General features: G+C 43.9%; 1 protein-coding gene across 8 annotated transcripts in view; it reads left to right on the top strand.

Moving 5' to 3' along the window:
- The first annotated feature begins 394 nt into the window (after positions 1-394).
- LOC135524152 (neuron navigator 2-like) overlaps positions 395-20,151 on the top strand; it is a 91,793-nt gene continuing 72,036 nt past the window's right edge. For 7 of the 8 annotated variants that reach the window (XM_064951384.1, XM_064951381.1, XM_064951380.1 and 4 more), the window contains exons 1-2: positions 8,934-9,029; positions 12,262-12,642. In XM_064951384.1, the coding sequence (XP_064807456.1) occupies positions 8,995-9,029; positions 12,262-12,642 (416 nt within the window). In that variant the 5' untranslated portion in view covers positions 8,934-8,994. Of the gene's footprint in view, positions 451-8,933; positions 9,030-12,261; positions 12,643-20,151 lie in introns of those variants that run through there. The other variant, XM_064951383.1, reaches the window with a different exon arrangement.

Here is a 20,151-nt window from a genome sequence, read left to right as displayed (position 1 = left end):
ACACTGCTACTGTTGCACCATTCATGTACAGGTACTACGCCCGCTTTGATGTACAGAATTTGAGCTTTCATAGTTAGATAGTAGGAATATACCACAATGTCAAACATTTTATACATACCACATATCAAACCTTTTTACCGATTGTCGAGGATCTGTATAAGCTTAAAGATTATATTAAATGACTAATTGGAGAGGATTGAACTACATATACTCACTGGCAACTGTTTACTTCTGATGGAGCGCAGAGGTAGAGAGAGGCACAGAGACGTAGACTGAGAGAGGGCTCTGTGACATCTCTCGCTGTCTTTGTTGTTGCTGTCATGTCCTATAGGTCTCAGCCAGATGTGACCGGAGCAGACACGATGATGGAGGCAGCAGGGTCACTGGAGTGTCACAGGGAGACTGCAGCCTACAGCAAATCAGCACACAACTCCCTGTCGGACCTCACAGGTAAGACTGGCTCACTACGATGTATGAGTACATGTGTTGCTGTACATCACAATGTCCGTTCACTGGTTAAACCTCACAGCTTTCCGAGCATACTAGACCTTATTTGTGTTTGCTGAGTAGTTATTCAAGAGATTCTCCCCACACTGCACATGCAGATTGAAACGGGGCATTTGCATACTGTTCTTCGTGACTTCAATTTCCCTATCGGTTTTTCATTGGTATTTTTTTCACTGTTCCGGTAAAAGACTGTAGTTAAGAAGATGAGAGTATTGTGAACGGCAAAAATCGAAATACAAATCAAAATCAAATTTGATGCGCTGAATACGACTGTGAAATGCTTACTTACGAGCCCTTAAACCTCTTAAGGATTTGCCCCTTTTTTCAATTTTCGCCTAAAATGACATACCCAAATCGAACTGCCTGTATGCATATTCTTGGTACCATTTGAAAGGAAACATTTTGAAGTTTGTGGAAATGTGAAAGGACTGTAGGAGAATAACACACAATAGATCTGGTAAAAAATAATACAAAGAAAAAAACAACTGTTCTTTTGTATTTTTTTGTACCATCATCTTTGAAATGCAAGAGAAAGGCTGTAATGTATTATTCCAGGCCAGCTGCAATTTAGAATTTGGCCACTAGATGGCAGCAGTGTATGTACAAAGTTTTAGAAGTTTTAAATGTGCCTAATTTGTTTATTAATACCTTTTCATGTTCAAAACTGAACTCTCCTCAAACAATATCATGGTATTATTTCACTGTAACAGCTACTGTAAATTGGACAGTGCTGTTAGATTAACAAGAATGTAAGCTTTCTGTCAATATTAGATATGTCTATGTCCTGGGAAATGTTCTTGTTACTTACAACCTCATGCTTAATCGCATTAGCCGACGTTAGCTCAACCGTCCCTTGGAAGAGACACCGATCCCGAAAAAGTTTTTAACCAACAATGCAATTTTAAGAAAATAAAAAAAGTTACAAAATAAAATGACAATAATGAGGCTATGTTGTATACAAGTGACACCAGTTCTGAGTCAATGTGTGGGGGTACAGGTTAGTCGAGGTAACTGAGGTAATAGGTATATGTAGGTAGGGGGTAAAGTGTGTGGGGGGGGGGGTCAATGCAAATAGTCTGGGTAGCCATTTGATTAATTGTTCAGCAGTCTTATGGCTTGGGGGTAGAAGCTGTTAAGGAGCCTTTTAGACCTAGACTTTGCACTCCGGTACAGCTTGCTGTGCGGTAGCAGAGAGAACAGTCTATGACTTGAGTCTTTGACAATTTTTTGGGCCTTCCTCTGACACCGTCTAATATAGAGGCCCTTGATGGCAGGTAGCTTGGCCCCAGTGATAAACTGAGCCATTCGCACTACCCTCTATAGTGCCTTACGGTCGGAGGTTGGGCAGTTGCCATTCCAGGCGGTGATGCAACCGGTCAGGATGCTCTCGATGGTGCAGCTGTAGAACTTTTTGAGTATCTGGAAATCCATGCCAAATCTTTTCAGTCTCCTGAAAGGGAATAGGCGTTGTCGTGCCATTTTCGCGACTGTCTTGGTGTGTTTGGACCATGATAGTTTGTTGGTGATGTGGACACCAATGAACTTGAAACTTTTGACCTACTCCACTACAGCACCGTCAATAAGAATGGGTGCGTATTCAGCCCTTCTTTTCCCGTAGTCCACGATCAGCTCCTTTGTCTTGATCACGTTGAGGGAGAGGTGGTTGTCCTGGCACCACATGGCCAGGTCTCTGACCTCCTCCCTATAGGCTGTCTCGTTGTTGTCGGTGATCAGGCCTACCACTGTTGCGTCATCGGCAAACTTAATGATGGTGTTGGAGTCGTGCTTGGCAACGCAGTCGTGGATTAACAAGGAATACAGGAGGGGACTAAGCACACACCTCTGAGGGGCCCTCGTGTTGCGGATCAGCATGGCAGATGTGTTGTTACCTACCCTTACCACCTTTAGGCGGCCCGTCAGGAAGTCCAGGATCTAGTTGCAGAGGGAGGAGTTTAGTCCCAGGGTCCTTAGCTTAGTGATGAGCTTTGAGGGCACTATGGTGTTGAACACTGAGCTGTAATCAATGAACAGCATTCTCACATAGGTGTTCCTTTTGTCCAGGTGGGAAAGGGCAGTGTGGAGGGCAATTGTGATTGCGTCATCTGTGAATCTTTTTGTTGTATTGTTGTGGGTCTAGGGTTTCCGAGATGATGGTGTTGATGTGAGCCATGACCAGGTTTTCAAAGCACTTCCTTGGGCACAGGGACTATGGTGGTCTGCTTGAACCATGTAGGTATTACAGACTCGGTCAGGGAGAGGTTGAAAATGTCAGTGAAGACCAGTGGCGGTCAGTGCCGTTTATGATGAGGGAGGACCATTTTTTTTTCATGAGCATGGCCCTATTTCTATTACAGCATGTTGGATGTCTGTCATTCATATTCACCCAGCTCAATGTAGCATAGATAGGTTTAGGCTACTACATGATACTTGCATTTTCCTTATACCCATCATGCTACAACCTAGCCTGTGAATGAAAGTTTACAACGTTGGTGCACAACAGGTCGGGAGAAAATGTTGAGATGACAAACAGTGACACATGAACAGACGGTGACACATTACATTTTGCCTTGCACACTCTTGCCTTGCACACTCTTGCCTGCATCTAGCTTATCTAGGGTGTAATCATTAGTCCAGCAGTTACAAACGAGAGTTTCTATTGGACAAATTCAGGTATTTTATCCCCGTTTCATTTGTTTACGTTTAAGAAACGTTTTTCAACAGGATCGGCGGAATGAATTCACCCCTGATCATGCATAAACACAGTTCACTTTCATAGCAGCCACATTGTATTCCTTCTCGCCTCTATGCACTCTCCTCCTTTCACCTTTTCCCTTCATTTGTGGACTTCAATGAACAACACATCAGCTGTATGTGACCAGGCGAAAAAACCTTTCCAAGCCAAACCATGTCATAACCGCTACACACAGCCTACATTGTTGTTCCCATATTAGCTAAAGTAACATAGCTAATAGAACAAATGCGTTAGTAAACCCGCTACAATCATGCAGTAACGTTACAGTGTACAGTCAGTAAGCAGTTAAGCCGGTGGCAATAAAAAATCCAAAAGCTTACCTTGACTTGGAAGAGTTCTAATGTTGTGTTGGATAGTCATAGCCAACTAGCTGACTGCATCCCTCTGTTTGAGCCGGGTGTTTGAGTAACTATACTAGCCAGCTGCATTTGTTGTCATAATTAATGTGGGGTTCAATGAAAGGGGGTGAGAACCAAGAGCAACCTAGGTTTTGTATTGAAGTCAATGTACCAAGAGGAGGACGTAAGCTAGCCTCAACAGAGTGTAGTAGCCTCAACAGCACTCTGTTGCAAAACTGTGTTTTAATCAGTTATTTGGTGACATGTGAATATATTTAGTATAGTTCTATCTAAAAAGGATAACTTTTCAATGTTTTACCATTTTTATGAAATTCACTGAGGAGGATGGTCCTCCCCTTAGTCATCTGAGGAGCCTTCACTGATAATCCATCTGGCTCTGCGTCCTTATGAGTGTTGACCTGTTTAAAGGTCATACTCACATCGGCTACGGAGAGCGTGATCACACAGTTGTCCGGAACAGCTGATGCTCTCATGCATCCTTCAGTGTTGCTTGCCGAGCATAAAAGGCATTTAGCCTGTCTGGTAGGCTCACGTCACTGGGCAGCTCGCGGCTTGGTTTCCCTTTGTAGTCCGTAATATTTTTCAAGCCCTACCACATCCGACAAGCGTCAGAGCCGGTGTAGTAGGATTCAATCTTAGTCCTGTATTGATGCTTTGCCTGTTTGATGGTTTGTCTGAGGGCATAGCAGGATTTCTTATAAGAGTCCGGATTAGTGTCCCGCTCCTTGAAAGTGGCAGATCTAGCGTTTAGCTCGGTGCAGATGTTGCCTGTAATCCATGGCTTCTGGTTGGGGTATGTACAGTAAGGAGAACAAGTATTTTATACACTGCCAATTTTGCAGGTTTTCCTACTTACAAAGCATGTAGAGGTCTGTAATTTTTACCATAGGTACACTTCAACTGTGAGAGACGGAATCTAAAACAAAAATCCAGAAAATCACATTGTATGATTTTTAAGTAATTAATTTGCATTTTAATTGCATGATATAACTATTTGATCACCTACCAACCAGTAAGAATCCCGGCTCTCACAGACATGTTAGTTTTTCTTTAAGAAGAACTCCTGTTCTCCACTCATTACCTGTATTAACTGCATCTGTTTGAACTCGTTACCTGTATAAAAGACACCTGTCCACACACTCAATCAAACAGACTCCAACCTCTCCACAATGGCCAAGACCAGAAAGCTGTGTAAGCACATCAGGGATAAAATTGTAGACCTGCACAAGGCTGGGATCGGCTACAGGACAATAGGCAAGCAGCTTGGTGAGAAGGCAACAACTGTTGGCGCAATTATTAGAAAATGGAAGAAGTTCAAGATGGCGGTCAATCACCCTCGGTCTGGGGCTCCATGCAAGATCTCACCTCATGGGGCATCAATGATCATGAGGAAGGTGAGGGATCAGCCCAGAACTACACGACAGGACCTGGTCAATGACCTGAAGAGAGCTGGGACCACAGTCTCAAAGAAAACCATTAGTAACACACTAGGCCGTCATGGATTAAAATCCTGCAGCGCATGCAAGGTCCCCCTGCTCAAGCCAGCGCATGTCCCGTCTGAAGTTTGCCAATGACCATCTGGATGATCCAGAGGAGCAATGGGAGAAGGTCATGTGGTCTGATGAGACAAAAATAGAGCTTTTTGGTCAAAACTCCACTCGCCATGTTTGGAGGAAGAAGAGGGATGAGTAAAACCCCAAGAACACCATCCCAACCGTGAAGCATGGAGGTGGAAACATAATTCTTTGTGGATGCTTTTCTGCAAAGGGGACAGGACGACTGCACCGTATTGAGGGGAGGATGGATGGGGCCATGTATCGCGAGATCTTGGCCAACAACCTCCTTCCCTCAGAAAGAGCATTGAAGATGGGTCGTGGCTGGGTCTTCCAGCATGACAACGACCCGAAGCACACAGCCAGGGCAACTAAGGAGTGGCTCCATAAGAAACATCTCAAGGTCCTGGAGTGGCCTAGCCAGTCTCCAGACCTGAACCCAATAGAAAATCTTTGGAGGGAGCCAAAATCCCTGCTGCAGTGTGTGCAAACCTGGTCAAGAACTACAGGAAACGTATGATCTCTGTATTTGCAAACAAAGGTTTCTGTACCAAATATTAAGTTCTGCTTTTCTGATGTATCAAATACTTATGTCATGCAATAAAATGCAAATTAATTACTTAAAAATCACACAATGTGATTTTCTGGATTTTTTGTTTTAGATTCTGTCTCTCACGGTTGAAGTGTACCTATGATAAAAATGACAGACCGCTACATGCTTTGTAAGTAGGAAAACCTGCAAAATCAGCATTGTATCAAATACTTGTTCTGCCCACTGTATGTACGGTCACTGTGGGGACGACATCATCAATGCACTTATTGATGAAGCCGGTGACTGAGGTGGTGTACTCCTCAATGCCATCGGAGGAATCCCAGAACATATTTCCAGTCTGTGCTAGCAAAACAGCCCTGTAGCTTAGCATCCGCGTCATCTGACCACTTCAGTATAGAGCGAGTCACTAGTACTTCCTGCTTTAGTTTTTTCTTGTAAGCAGGAATCAGGATAGAATTCTGGTCAGATTTTCCAAATGGAGGGCGAGGGAGAGCTTTGCATGTGTCTCTGTTTGTGGAATGAAGGTGGTCTTGAGTGTTTTGTGACGTCCTGTTAGAAAGCAGTTAAAACAGATTTAAGTTTTTCCTGCATTAAAGGGATTTTCTTGTTTGCTTATGGCCTTCTACAGCTCAGTGAGTGTAGTCTTCGTGCCAGCATCGGTTTCTGGTGATAAATAGCTAACTCTCATTAGCATCAAAGGATCCTGTCCATGGAAACCATTTTTTTCAGCCTCGTATTGTTCCCAGGCACAAATGAGGGTCTCTCTTCCCAGCTATACATGTCAGTACTCTATAGCGAGGACTGAATCAAAATGCCACCATGGAGGGCAAAAGCCTCAGTTCCCTGTGGATTCTTTTTAGCCTCTTCGTAATGGATCAGAGATATTGCCTCAAAGTTCACAATGATTTGGCAGGCCCACACAAAGTCTGTCTGAATTCAATTAACAGCACTGTGGAAAAAAACGTTATTGGAAACTCTTAGTTTCTCAGCCAGGAAGTAAGTGGGTTTATGTTGGTTGGTACTGTTCATTTGGAGAGCTGCTCTGCTGCCACACAGGAAACAGAAAAATATTGAGATGGAAAAATAAAGAAAAGTGAAACACTGGATTCGTATTGAGCTTTGTATGAATTGCAAGACTCGTTGAGAGAGTGTGGAGAGAGAGGCTTGTTTTGACCCTGGAGTTGACTGGTGAAGTGATGGAGTTTTGTCCTGAGGCAGCCCCAGCCCGGAATCTGTGTCTCTGTGTCTAACATGGCAGCCAGGGGGGAGAGAAAAGGCCAGGGGCTGACTGAATGGAACAGGAAAAGCTCATCTGCATGTTAAAGGCTGTGGATGTCATGGAGTTGCCAAGGCTCCTCACCACACTGTGTGTGTGTGTGTGTGTGTGTGTGTGTGTGTGTGTGTGTGTGTGTGTGTGTGTGTGTGTGTGTGTGTGTGTGTGTGTGTGTGTGTGTGTGTGTGTGTGTGTGTGTGTGTGTGTGTGCGTGTGTGCGTGCGCGTGTGCGTGTGCGTGCGTTGTGGATGGCTGGAGAGGCCTTTCTCCAGACAAACCAGTCACCACAGGAGGAGTGGGCAACGCTGGAGCAGTTGTGTCAGCGACATCATTCTCTCTCTGTCAATTCGAGGCAGAAGGATTTTCAAGAAAACAAGCACTCGCTTACGTTCTGTTCCGATCCGAATCCGTGTCATGGAGAGGATGTGTCAATATCGGGCAGGACTTGTGTCAGAGACTTGGAGCACCTAGTAAGGACTACATGGAGAGAGAAGAAATGCTTCCTCACGGAAACAAGGAGGGTGTTGGTAAGAATGGCAGCAGCAATGACTCTTCACCCAGCAGAGCCAGTGGCAGAGAGGTAGGACACAGCAGAGACCGAACCAGGACCAGGCTGTCCCTGGGCAGTGTTACCCTGAGGGGCTCCAGCCAGCACAGCCACCCCGCCTGTCACATCCCCATCCCCACCAGACCAACCCCAGACGAAACTAGACAACCAGCCATTGAGCTAAACACCTCTGTGGAGACTCTGGAGAGTCCAGGAAGAGAGGGCGCCGAGAGCTGTGACCCTGTGACCCTGAGGCAGACAGCCAGGACGTCAGAGGTCAGAACCAAGCATGTGACCTGGGAGGAGAACTATGTGTCCAGTCGGAGGCAGAGCCGGCTGTACCAGGTGCACCTGCAGCAGACCTGTGTCTGGGACGGCATCGCCCAACTCAACGAGGAGATCCTCCTCACCATGCTGGAGATATATGAGAAACACGAGAGTAAGTGCTTGTGTATGTGTGCCCCCCCCCCACTGCCCTCTGCATGTGGTCTTCAGGGCTGCTTCCCTTTACCGTCCCAGACCTCTCGGACCTAGATGCGGCTTTTTTCATTCGCAGAGCAAAAGTTTGTTCATGCTCTCAAAGCATTCAGAGCATGTTACCGTTACTCTGCCTGCGGAACATTCCGTCAGCCCTCACCGTTATGTTTCTCAGTGAAGCTGACGTGAATCCGGACTTGGTCAAGGGAGGTCAGCTTTAAAACGGGAGAAAAGTTACACAATCCCTCCATCAAAGGGCTGCCTGTAAGGAGTTAGTGGTGTTGTAAAGGGCAGGTTTAGCCCTGTGAATGGGCTCGTTTGTGTTCCCTTCAAGGCCCCCCTGGAATGCCTTGACTGGTAGTGCTCCTCAGCTCTCCAGCCCACGTTTCCATGTCACGGCAGCGTGTGTGCGTGTGTGCGTGCGTGCGTGCGTGCGTGCGTGTGTGCGTGCGCGTGTGTGTGTGTGTGTGATAGGCAAATACATTTCAATCTGCCCAGCAACACCCTCCACACACCTACCGCTCATGTTTATTTGGAAAAACGGTGAATGGGTGAATTAGTTGGCCAAGCTTTTCTCCTTCCCAGCAGCTGTTTTGACTGATCGTAAGAACTTTATCAACGTTTTCTTTCCTCAAAAGCACAGAGAATTCATATGCCGTTTTTATTTATTTTTTATGTCTATTTTTTCTGATTGGCCCTGAAGGAGCTACAGGACGGTAATGCAACGTATGGGAACCTCTTGTCGTGAATGGTCTGTTTCAAGTGTTAATTGGGTACCTTTTGAAGGAAAGATGCACATTTCTGAGGATGTCCTGACGAGCCTGTGCCACATGTGTGGTTTGACGTAGCAGCTGTTTCAGGTAGGCTGTCTCTAACAGACCCGCCCCCTCCACTCCTAGGTGAAGACCCTGAGGCCAGGCGCTTGCGGACGGTCAAGAACATTGCCGATCTGAGGCAGAACCTGGAAGAGACCATGTCCAGTCTGAGGGGAACCCAGATCAGCCACAGGTAGATCACTGACCTTGCTTCAGCACCATCTGTGTGTGTCACTCATTACTCACCCATTTTATGCGAGTGTGTGTCATTTCTGATGCTCTTTATGGACTGAGAGGTTTATTTGAGTGGTTTGGCGCCGCACTTCCCAAACATGATTGGATACTTACTTTGCAAAGTGCTCTCCACGGAGCATTTAATGTCGGGGTCTTCACAAGCTCTGTAATGCATCGGCGATCTATTACCGAGGGCAGAAGAACAGCAGGGTGAAACAAAAACATGACATTCATTTTTGATTGATGTGGGAAGGAAGCGTTCAAAATGAGGACCATTATGTGCAGCATGTGAACCATTTGGATTCCATCTTGTCTACATGACAGAGTCTGCCTTCGGGGTCTAAAGGCTTTAGCCTGATTGGCAGTTGGACTGGTAGAGCAGATGTTGATCTGGAGGCATCCTCTTTTGTCTCTGGTCTGATGAATCTGATGTGTTGCCCAGTCGCCTCGTCCTGAGCCCAGCCGTGAAATCGGCTCAGAGGCGTTGACTGGACCCCCGTGGTCAGCCAGCACTGGGTTCAAAGCTGCTTTTGTCTCCCGAGTCGATAAAAGGGGAGAACATACATGAAAAGCACTCCTGGTGGGCTGATCTACAATGCCACAAGCATTTCTACACTCTTTAGCATCATATGGGAGGGAAAAGTTCAGTTCAACTCGTAGGATTGTTCAGCCAGGACAAACATGTTCATATGGGGTTTTGATGGGGTTTTGATTGACATGCTCTCTGAACGGCATGTAAATGCAGCTTTTCATGTTGAAGTGGCTCATCTCATGTCTCTCTCTCTCTCTCTCTCTCTCTCTCTCTCTCTCTCTCTCTCTCTCTCACCTCTTACATTTATTGTTTTGTATATTGAACATATTTTATTTTTGCCATTTTGACCAGTCTGATCTTTAGTCTGTCAGTGAGTGAGAGAGGTAACTCCCCAGCTGGAAAAAAAAACCCGTCATAGACCAGCATTGGTTGGTCCAGCATAGGTGCTGGTGATTAGCCTCATCTGTGTCTTCGTGGTGGCTCATTGTGTATTTGTGGTGCCTTTTTTGCGTTTTCGTGGTGCCTTCGCCGTGTTTTCGTGGTGCCTTCGCCGTGTTTCCGTGGTGCCTTTGCCGTGTTTTCGTGGTGCCTCCGCCGTGTTTTTCGTGGTGCCTTCGCTGTGTTTCCATGGTGCCTTCGCTGTGTTTCCGTGGTGCCTTCACCATGTTTCTGTGGTGCCTTCGCTGTGTTTCCATGGTGCCTTCTCTGTGTTTCCGTGGTGCCTTTGCCATGTTTCCGTGGTGCCTTCGCCGTGTTTCCGTGGTGCCTTCACCGTATTTCCGTGGTGCCTTCGCCGTGTTTCCGTGGTGCCTTCGCCGTGTTTCCGTGGTGCCTTCGTCGTGTTTTCGTGGTGCCTTCGCCGTGTTTTCGTGGTGCCTTCGCTGTGTTTTGCTGGTGACCTGCCTTCACTGTGTTTTTTGTTGTTGCTGGTGAGCAACCTTCACTGTGTTTTTTGTTGTTGCTGGTGAGAAACCTTCACTGTGTTTTGGACACTTATGCTGGTCACCAGCAAAACCAGCATCAAGTCACGTCATGCTGGCTTGAAAAGTGACGTTTAATTCCTACTGGAATCTAGCCAAAGTGGGGATATCCAACAATTTGAACTTTTGTTCACCCATAATATGTTTGCAGAATGTCTGCCAGGGTTAGAAAGTATGATAAATGAGACGACACAAACCATCTAAACTGGAACAACCATTTCAGTATCCGGTGGGATAAGTCCAACTAACAGATTGGATTAGTTTACATTTTTTTTTAAACAACATGTTATTAATCTTTGTTTACTATAAGATTAATGAACCAATGTACATGCAAAAACGCAACAAACAAAAATTGAAACAAACAATTCTAAAAATCAGCTGCAATAGAGAATGCAGGGAAATATGATAATGATGGGCAAGGTCAGACCTGATAGTCAGATCAGCTAGACCATGCTGGACCAGCTTTGTCACCAGCATACCAGCATCACCAGCATAAGCTGGTATGTGTCAAAAACACAGTGAAGACTGGTCATGAGAGTCCAAACTAGAGGACGACCGGTTATGATTTTTCAACGCCGATACCGATTATTGGAGGACCAAAAAAAGCTGATACCGATTAATTGGCCAATTTGTATATATATATATTTGTAATAAACGACAATTGCAACAATACTGAATGAACAATGAACATTTTTATTTTATCTTAATATAATACAGAAATAAAATCTATTTAGTCTCAAATAAATAATGAAACATATTCAATTTGGTTTAAATAATGCAAAAAACACAGTGTTGGAGAAGAACGTAAAAGTGCAATATGTGCCATGTAAAAAAAGCTAACGTTTAAGTTCCTTGCTCAGAACATGAGAACATATGAAAGCTCGTGGTTCAATATTCCCAGTTCTTCAATATTCCCAGTTAAGAAATTTTAGGTTGTAGTTATTATAGGAATTATGACGCATCAACTATTTATCTTTATACCATTTGCATGTCATATACCGTTGACTATTGGATGTTCTTATAGGCACTATAGTATTGCCAGCCTAATCTCGGGAGTTGATAGGCTTGAAGTTATAAACAGTGCTGTGTTTCAAGCATTGCTAAGAGCTGCTCGCAAACGCAGTGAAGTGCTGTTTGAATGGATGCTTACGAGCCTGCTGCTGCCTACCACCGCTCAGTCAGACTGCTCTATCATATATCAAATCATAGAAAGGCATTGATGTTTATGGTTAGGTACATTTGTGCAATGAATGTGCTTTTTTCACGAATGCGCTTCACCCGTTTGGCAAAGTTGAATTAGGCTGTGATTCGATGATAAATTAACAGGCACCACATTGATCATATGCAATGCAGAACAAGCTAATTAACCTAGTAATATCATCAACCATTAATGATTAATCGGTCGACCTCTAGTCCAAAACACAGCGAAGGCTGGTCACAAACAAAATGTATGCTGGGCTATGCTGTTGGTTTCAGCAGGCTCCTGTCCTGACCCACTCACCCCCTGAACAAACCTTTGATTTATTTGAGTGACAGCCCGTTGCCCTGGACAGGGACTTGTTCATGTCTGGCTCCTGACTCACTACAGCCTCTCGCAGCAGGGGTCTATCTAATTTTGAATCTGGATCTTACCCCCCCCCCCATCCTCCTTCCATCCTCGCCTCCCTCTCTCTCCCCAGTACCCTGGAGACCACCTTTGACGGCAGCGTCACCACAGAGGTCAGCGGGAGAGGCATGCTCAACCTGTCCCCCCGCCCCAACCCAGCGCTGCCCTGGCGACTGGGCCCCTCCAGCCCCCGTCTGCAGGCGGGCGACGCCCCCTCAGTGGGGAACGGGTATGAGGTGGCAACACGGGACAGTGCCAGTCGCATGGTGAGCCCCGAGATCGGGCGCTACCTCCGCGGCGGGCAGACACTAGGCCAGGAGAGGAACAGTGTGTGTGACCTGGACTCGCCAGATAATATGGAGGAGCTGGAGGGCATCGCCATGGAGACCATGGGGTACATGAGCGACGGTGACGTGCTGGGGAAGAATCTCCGCATGGACAAAGTCTCCAGTGGGTGAGTGCACACGACATCTGTACTTTTATGTATTCAACTGACGAAAGCAACCAGGGGAAGAGCAATAACCCTGCTATGAATGGACCACCTCTGTTTTCTGCTTTCTTGTCACTAGATGGTAGTGTTTCTGTCTTCTCTCCTTGTGAGTGTGACTGTCCTCTCTGCTAATGTCTCTTAGTTGTCAGTGGTAGCTCAGAGAGAACGACAGATGAGAGATCACTTGAGACATCAGGCAACGTCTTTCGTTTGGAAGATAGCTTGGTGACATGCTGTCTTATCTGGAAAGCTCTCAGGGGGAAGAGAGTTTTGATTTTGAAAAAATAAACTGCCCTTTGTGCGCTAGAGAGAAAGCAGCTCATGGGAAATATTCTTCTTAGCCTTCAGATGACATGAGAAAGCGAGAGCTCTTATTCATATGCAACATGCACTCCTAGAGAAAGAATGCTGGTCCCGCATCGATTTGAATCCTCTCCTTTACTGGGCCTCGAGAGGTTCTGTGGTAACAACCTCACATAGTCAACCAGAGGTCTCTACAAAGAGGTAAGTCATGTGACACGGAGCCAAATGCAGGTCAGGTTATGTCTGTAGATGATGTGATGACATAGAATGCTGTGTGTTTCATCTCAGTGGAATTGGACAAAATAGGCTGTTTACTTTTACCATCATCTTGAAACAGGCACTGGACGCTGGAGAACTTGGATGTTGTTCACCACAATCGTCCTTATAATCTGATTGTCCTCTAGGACCCGGAAGCAATGGAGAAGGTCGGTGGTGACAGGGTCCTTGCTCTGGAAAGGCGTTATGCAAGTTCATTATGAATGTCTTGGTGATGTGATAGCACTTTGTCAAAAAAACGGATAGGACGACCACACCTGTCAAAGGGTGCGAGTTCCCATACAAAGAAATTAATAATAATTATTCCATGTATTTAACGTCACGTGAAATGTATTTAAAAATACGTTTACAGTAGATATATTTGCATCTTTTGCTCAAATGCGTTTAATGCCTGACAATATTCCAGAAATGCTTGGCTATTGACATCGAGTCTACAGGGTGGACAAAGTGGTTCCTAATTCAGCTTCTTAAATGACTCTTTGGAAGTGATATATATTTCAATTGTCACATCTTTTTTTACATTCTGTCATGAATAGCACATGTTCAACCTCATTAAAAAACTAAAAATAATCTCCCATCTCAAGAGGTAAAAAAAAGAAGACTATAGCAAAGTGCCTCGCTCCAGCTGAATTAAATAATGAAAAGAAATCTAGTGCCTGTTTTTGCTATTTTTTTTATTTCAAATTTTTATCGATTTAAACAAAACTATACATCGTACAACACACCACAATATGTCAAGGTCTTGTGCTTTTAATAAGTGTTATTATACGGCTCTACGGTGGCTGGTTAGCGGTGTTATGGTGCATTCGTAACCAAGTGGGAAGTGGGAACATCTGGTAAAAATCCACTTGAACGGCCCCCCAACTGGTAATTACTAGTTAAATCAGCCATGAATCCCCATGTGACAGGGGGAATATAAGCGTGTTGTGTGCAACAGGGAAGGGCAATTGAATGCAACATTTACAAAAAAAATGTAATTATTCACATGTTTTTAGCCTGTCTACCTATGGTTAACGGGGTTAACGTGTTATGCTCAGTTTTCACCCCAAAACACCAGACAATTGCCAAAAAGAGTACTTGCACTAGTCTTTATTCATATTGAAAATCAGATTCATTGAGCTCTCCATGTGGTGTATATTTAAGGGCACGATATATTTGGCTTTTAAAATTCTATATGGGTGCATCCTTTCTACTTAACTTATCAAAGGGACACAAAAGAAAAACACTAATTTCGTGGAACGACCCAGTACATGTTAAATTCTGCCCGTTGGACGTTAGTTGCAATTCTCTCATCAAGTTAATTTGTTTATTTGTCATATGCGCATGGAAGTCATGGAGTCACTACATGACCGATAATATATTGTGTTTGTAGTCATTTTTGTAGTAATTTAAATCGATGTTAGTACTTTTGATATGCTTTTGGAATGTGTCAAGTGCAATAAAAATGCATTTTGACTAGGGTTGGGCGGTATGCAGATTTTCATATCATTTACTGTCCTTCTCTCACCGTATTACTGGCTTAGTACACAAGGGGGCACCAAAAACGCAAAAAAGGCCATTGGTTGTCTATTACCAGAATGCAAACTAAATTAGCACAAGTAATAGCGAATTTCCATGGAGGCTGCTACCTAAATATGCTAATTAGCGCAAATGAAAATAAACAAATTGTAAAGACAGGCAGTCCAACTCATAAAGTAGGTAGGAGCTACCAAATGTTATTTTTTGGTGAGTTTGGATATTTACAAGCGAATGTGAACAAGAGACATTGTGCAAATGAACAAAGTTTTGATGCATGCTTGTCTGAAGGAAGAAGAGTACTGTGTACACGCTGTGTCTGTGTGGTGTCTGGGGTGTCTCTCTACGGCAATGGGCTGTGTCTGTGTGGTGTCTGGGGTGTCTCTCTACGGTAATGGGCTGTGTCTGTGTGGTGTCTGGGGTGTCTCTCTACGGTAATGGGCTGTGTCTGTGTGGTGTCTGGGGTGTCTCTCTACGGCAATGGGCTGTGTCTGTGTGGTGTCTGGGGTGTCTCTCTACGGCAATGGGCTGTGTCTGTGTGGTGTCTGGGGTGTCTCTCTACGGTAATGGGCCTGCCTGCTCTGCTCAGGAGAAGATAGGGGGGAGAAGCAGACGGCCCTGAAGAGAGAGTAGGAAAAACGCAAGGAAATCAAGCTGCAGTGGCAGCTGTAGATAACTCATGCAAAGGGCTTTGACTTCTCAAACACGGCAGAAAGCTAACACACTATGATGCTCCGTGATCTTATTAATTCAGCCACTTACTTAGATAACTAGCAAGTTAAACTTAGGGGTTGCCCTAACGCAGAAATCTTCATTTTTAACGCAGGAAAAAAAGATAAAACGCGTATTTAAAATGCTTCTTATTGTAATTTCTGCTCAGCATCAAACTAATGTTGTGCTTCAGTTGCGCTTCTCCACTCGGATGAGAATTCACAAAAGGGCTTTCTATCAAAAGACAGGGCTCTGATTGATGTGTAGCCTTTCTTGGTGTAGCCAGCCTACTTTTCTCCGGTAAAATGCCAGATTAAATTTAAGCACAACATGAGGAAATGTAGCTGGTTACATTCCTTCTATGATAAACATTAGAAATATGTTGTTGTTTTTTTTTTTCAAAAAAATACCTTGCTTTTTCATTGTAAACTAATTTACTTCTGTTGTCATTTGCACTTGTGAAGGAAAACTATAGTCTCTTATCACTCTATTGAAGCAACAAAAAAAACACTGTTGACTTTCAATGTAAACCCAGATCCCTGTCAATAAACAGCTGGACTCATCTGCTCCCGCTTTCTCCCATTGTGTAATTTACAAACAAACACGTAACTGGCTCAACTGTCCTGGGGAACGACAGTATGGTAAGCTTCATAATGTAAAATAATGTGACAGATGAAATGAAGAATGCGATCTGTTTTATCTCCTAACATATTGCACTTGTTGACTGCAGGTATTTTCTTAAAGTGTAGCTACTAATATAAAAATGAATTTTTAAAACTTCAAAAGAATTGTTTCAATGGTACTGAGGGTTTTTGAAAAACCAAGCCCGAGGCTATTTACAAGTACCCTGGTATACGGTTTATACGGGTTCACAGCCAAATTTTGACAAAATATATTGTAGCAGCAGTAGCCTATTAGAAGACTTGGAGGCATGGCGTGTTGGGGGTGTGGCTTTGTCGTAGTGCTTTTTGGCCTCACCATGTGACAGATTGTCATGCCAGTTAATGTGATATGTTGTGTTCTCTGGTTGAAGGTTAAGTTTGTACACTGCCTGTTCTGCAGGAGCAATTAGACTGACAATAAGTGCATGTGCTACTGAAGAGCCATCTGGAGCTTCATCGTTAATACAGTCAACAGCTAGTGATGGGAAACTGAGGCTTTCACTATATTGTGCTGAAAAACAGTTCATTACTCTGAGCTCTGTTCACAATGCACATTAGTGATATCTTCTGGTCACCATTCAATAGCAGCGTTTAATGATCAGATACAAGTATTTCTTTCTCCACTGTTTTCATCAAAGCGCTGTGGTGCAGTGATAAGTCGTTGGTTTTAGTAGCCTGTCGTCAGTTGGAATACACACCGAGTTCACATCATGCTTCCCTTTTTTGCCTTCAAGTTTACAATTTTTCAGAAACTGAATCTATGGCATTATTTGGGATGCTTAAGACAGAAGTTTATACTATACAAAATAAAACAAATTATTTAAACAACAGCGCAGAAACTGTGGTTTCACTTCTTTCTTTAAAATCGAAATAGTGTGCCTTTAAACGGGATTTGACCTCATACCCTCAGGTCCTTTGAATGTGCCATAGTTCCCTACTCTACCTGTTAAGATATCAGTCAGGTGAAACTTTTTGTACAAAATCCTAACTATATTTGTACAGTACTTGAGTAAAAGTAAAGATACCTTAATAGAAAATGACTCAAGTAAAAGTGAAAGTCACCCAGTATACTACTACTTGAGTAAAGGTCTTTAGCTTTAAATATACTTAAGTATCAAAAGTAAATGTATAAATCATTTCACATTCCTTATATTAAGCAAACCAGACGGCACGATTATAAATGTTTACTTTTTTTACAGATTGCCAGAGGCACACTCCAACACTCAGAAGTAATTTTCAAACGAAGTATTTGTGTTTAGTGAGTCTGCCAGATCAGGGGCAGTAGGGATGACAGGGGTGTTATTTTGATAAGAGTCTGAATTGGACCATTTTTCTCTTGCTAAGGATTCAAAATGTAATGAGTACTTTTGGGTGTCAAGGAAAATGGGTGGAGTAAAAAGTACATTATTTTAGGAATGTAGTGGAGTAAAAGTAAAAGTTGTCAAAAATATAAATAGTCAAGTACAGATATCCCAAAAACTACTTAATAAGTAGTACTTCAAATTATTTTTACTTAAGAGTCAGTGGGATCTCGCATTTTGCAACAGAATCAGTTTGAAAGAGCATGTGAAAATATATTCTAAAATACATTCTTTAATCTATTTCAGAATGTATTTTTAAATATATTAAATACATTTTCTGAACCATTTAACATATCTTGTGATATACATTTGACCTATATTGATATATAAATTTTACATGAATGCTGTTATATATTTTGGAATGTATTTCAAATGTATAAATAAATACAATATTTAGCCAATTTTAAATATTTCACTGTATTTTTTAAATCTATTTAAAAATGTATTTTGTATTTTTTTTAACACATAGGCCTAATACTAACGTGACCTTTATACTCTACTGGGTTTCACTCTGTTTTGAACCAAGGCCTGACGTGGTCGAGAGTTGAGTGACTTAGTACTTAGTACTGCTCAATCCGACCGGTGTTGTTCAGTAACCAGAGTTAGTGGATGGCCCACTGCAAGCACGCAGCACTAAAACCTAAACATTGGCAGATTTTCAAGTTATTGATTTTATGCCCTTTGAAGAGGTATGGACCAACATCAGACCACTTCTATGAACTTGTACTTCTATGAACTTGTGCTTTGGGTTGTGTATATACATATACACTGCTCAAAAAAATAAAGGGAACACTTAAACAACACAATGTAACTCCAAGTCAATCACACTTCTGTGAAATCAAACTGTCCACTGAGGAAGCAACACTGATTGACAATACATTTCACATGCTGTTGTGCAAATGGAATAGACAGCAGGTGGAAATTATAGGCAATTAGCAAGACACCCCCAATAAAGGAGTGGTTCTGCAGGTGGCGACCACAGACCACTTCTCAGTTTCTATGCTTCCTGGCTGATGTTTTGGTCACTTTTGAATGCTGGCGGTGCTTTCACTCTAGTGGTAGCATGAGACGGAGTCTACAACCCACACAAGTGGCTCAGGTAGTGTAGATCATCCAGGATGGCACATCAATGCGAGCTGTGGCAAGAAGGTTTGCTGTGTCTGTCAGCGTAGTGTCCAGAGCATGGAGGCGCTACCAGGAGACAGGCCGGTACATCAGGAGACGTGGAGGAGGCCGTAGGAGGGCAACAACCCAGCAGCAAGACCGCTACCTCCGCCTTTGTGCAAGGAGGAGCAGGAGGAGCACTGCCAGAGCCCTGCAAAATGACCTCCAGCAGGCCACAAATGTGCATGTGTCTGCTCAAACGGTCAGAAACAGACTCCATGAGGGTGGTATGAAGACCCGACGTCCACAAGTGGGGGTTGTGCTTACAGCCCAACACCGTGCAGGACGTTTGGAATTTGCCAGAGAACACCAAGATTGGCAAATTCGCCACTGGCGCCCTGTGCTCTTCACAGATGAAAGCAGGTTCACACTGATCACATGTGACAGACGTGACAGAGTCTGGAGACGCCATGGAGAACGTTCTGCTGCCTGCAACATCCTCCAGCATGACCGGTTTGGCGGTAGGTCAGTCATGGTGTGGGGTGGCATTTCTTTGGGGGGCCGCACAGCCCGCCATGTGCTCGCCAGAGGTAGCCTGACTGCCATTAGGTACTGAGATGAGATCCTCAGACCCCTTGTGAGGCAATATGCTGGTGCGGTTGGACCTGGGTTCCTCCTAATGCAAGACAATGCTGGACCTCATGTGGCTGGAGTGTGTCAGCAGTTCCTGCAAGAGGAAGGCATTGATGCTATGGACTGGCCCGCCCGTTCCCCAGACATGAATCCAATTGAGCACATCTGGGACATCATGTCTCTCTCCATCCACCAACGCCACGTTGCACCACAGACTGTCCAGGAGTTGGCGGATGCTTTAGTCCAGGTCTGGGAAGAGATCCCTCAGGAGACCATCCGCCACCTCATCAGGAGCATGCCCAGGCGTTGTAGGGAGGTCATGCAGGCACGTGGAGGCCACATACTCTACTGAGCATCATTTTGACTTGTTTTAAGGACATTACATCAGAGTTGGATCAGCCTGTAGTGTGGTTTTCCACTTTAATTTTGAGTGTGACTCCAAATCCAGACCTCCATGGGTTGATAAATTTGATTTCCATTGTTACTTTTTGTGTGATTTTGTTGTCAGCACATTCAACTATGTAAAGAAAAAAGTATTTAATAAGAATATTTCATTCATTCATTCAGATCTAGGATGTGTTATTTTAGTGTTCCCTTTATTTTTTTGAGCAGTGTATATACCATATGCCACTGACCTGCTTGGAAATATATTGCATTGTACTTGGTTTGCTTGCATTGAATTACATTTGCGTTATTTCTTAATAACAAAGTGAGCCCGTCAATGAGTCATCCGCTGTGCCGTGTCTCATGGCAACAGGCGGTTAATTCAAAATCCTAACTTGTCTTTTGTTTCCCCATGTAGGTGCTGTTTTTTGTTTACATTAAGGCATAAGGAATACACTCCACTCCCTCCTTTGACAACGGTTTTAGGGCTTTTTACCTGTTCGGCTGGTTAGTCAACAACTGGT

Source organism: Oncorhynchus masou, chromosome 31, assembly GCF_036934945.1.
Source record: "Oncorhynchus masou masou isolate Uvic2021 chromosome 31, UVic_Omas_1.1, whole genome shotgun sequence".
Taxonomy (NCBI): domain Eukaryota; kingdom Metazoa; phylum Chordata; class Actinopteri; order Salmoniformes; family Salmonidae; genus Oncorhynchus; species Oncorhynchus masou.
This window is presented reverse-complemented; position numbering and strand designations above follow the sequence as displayed.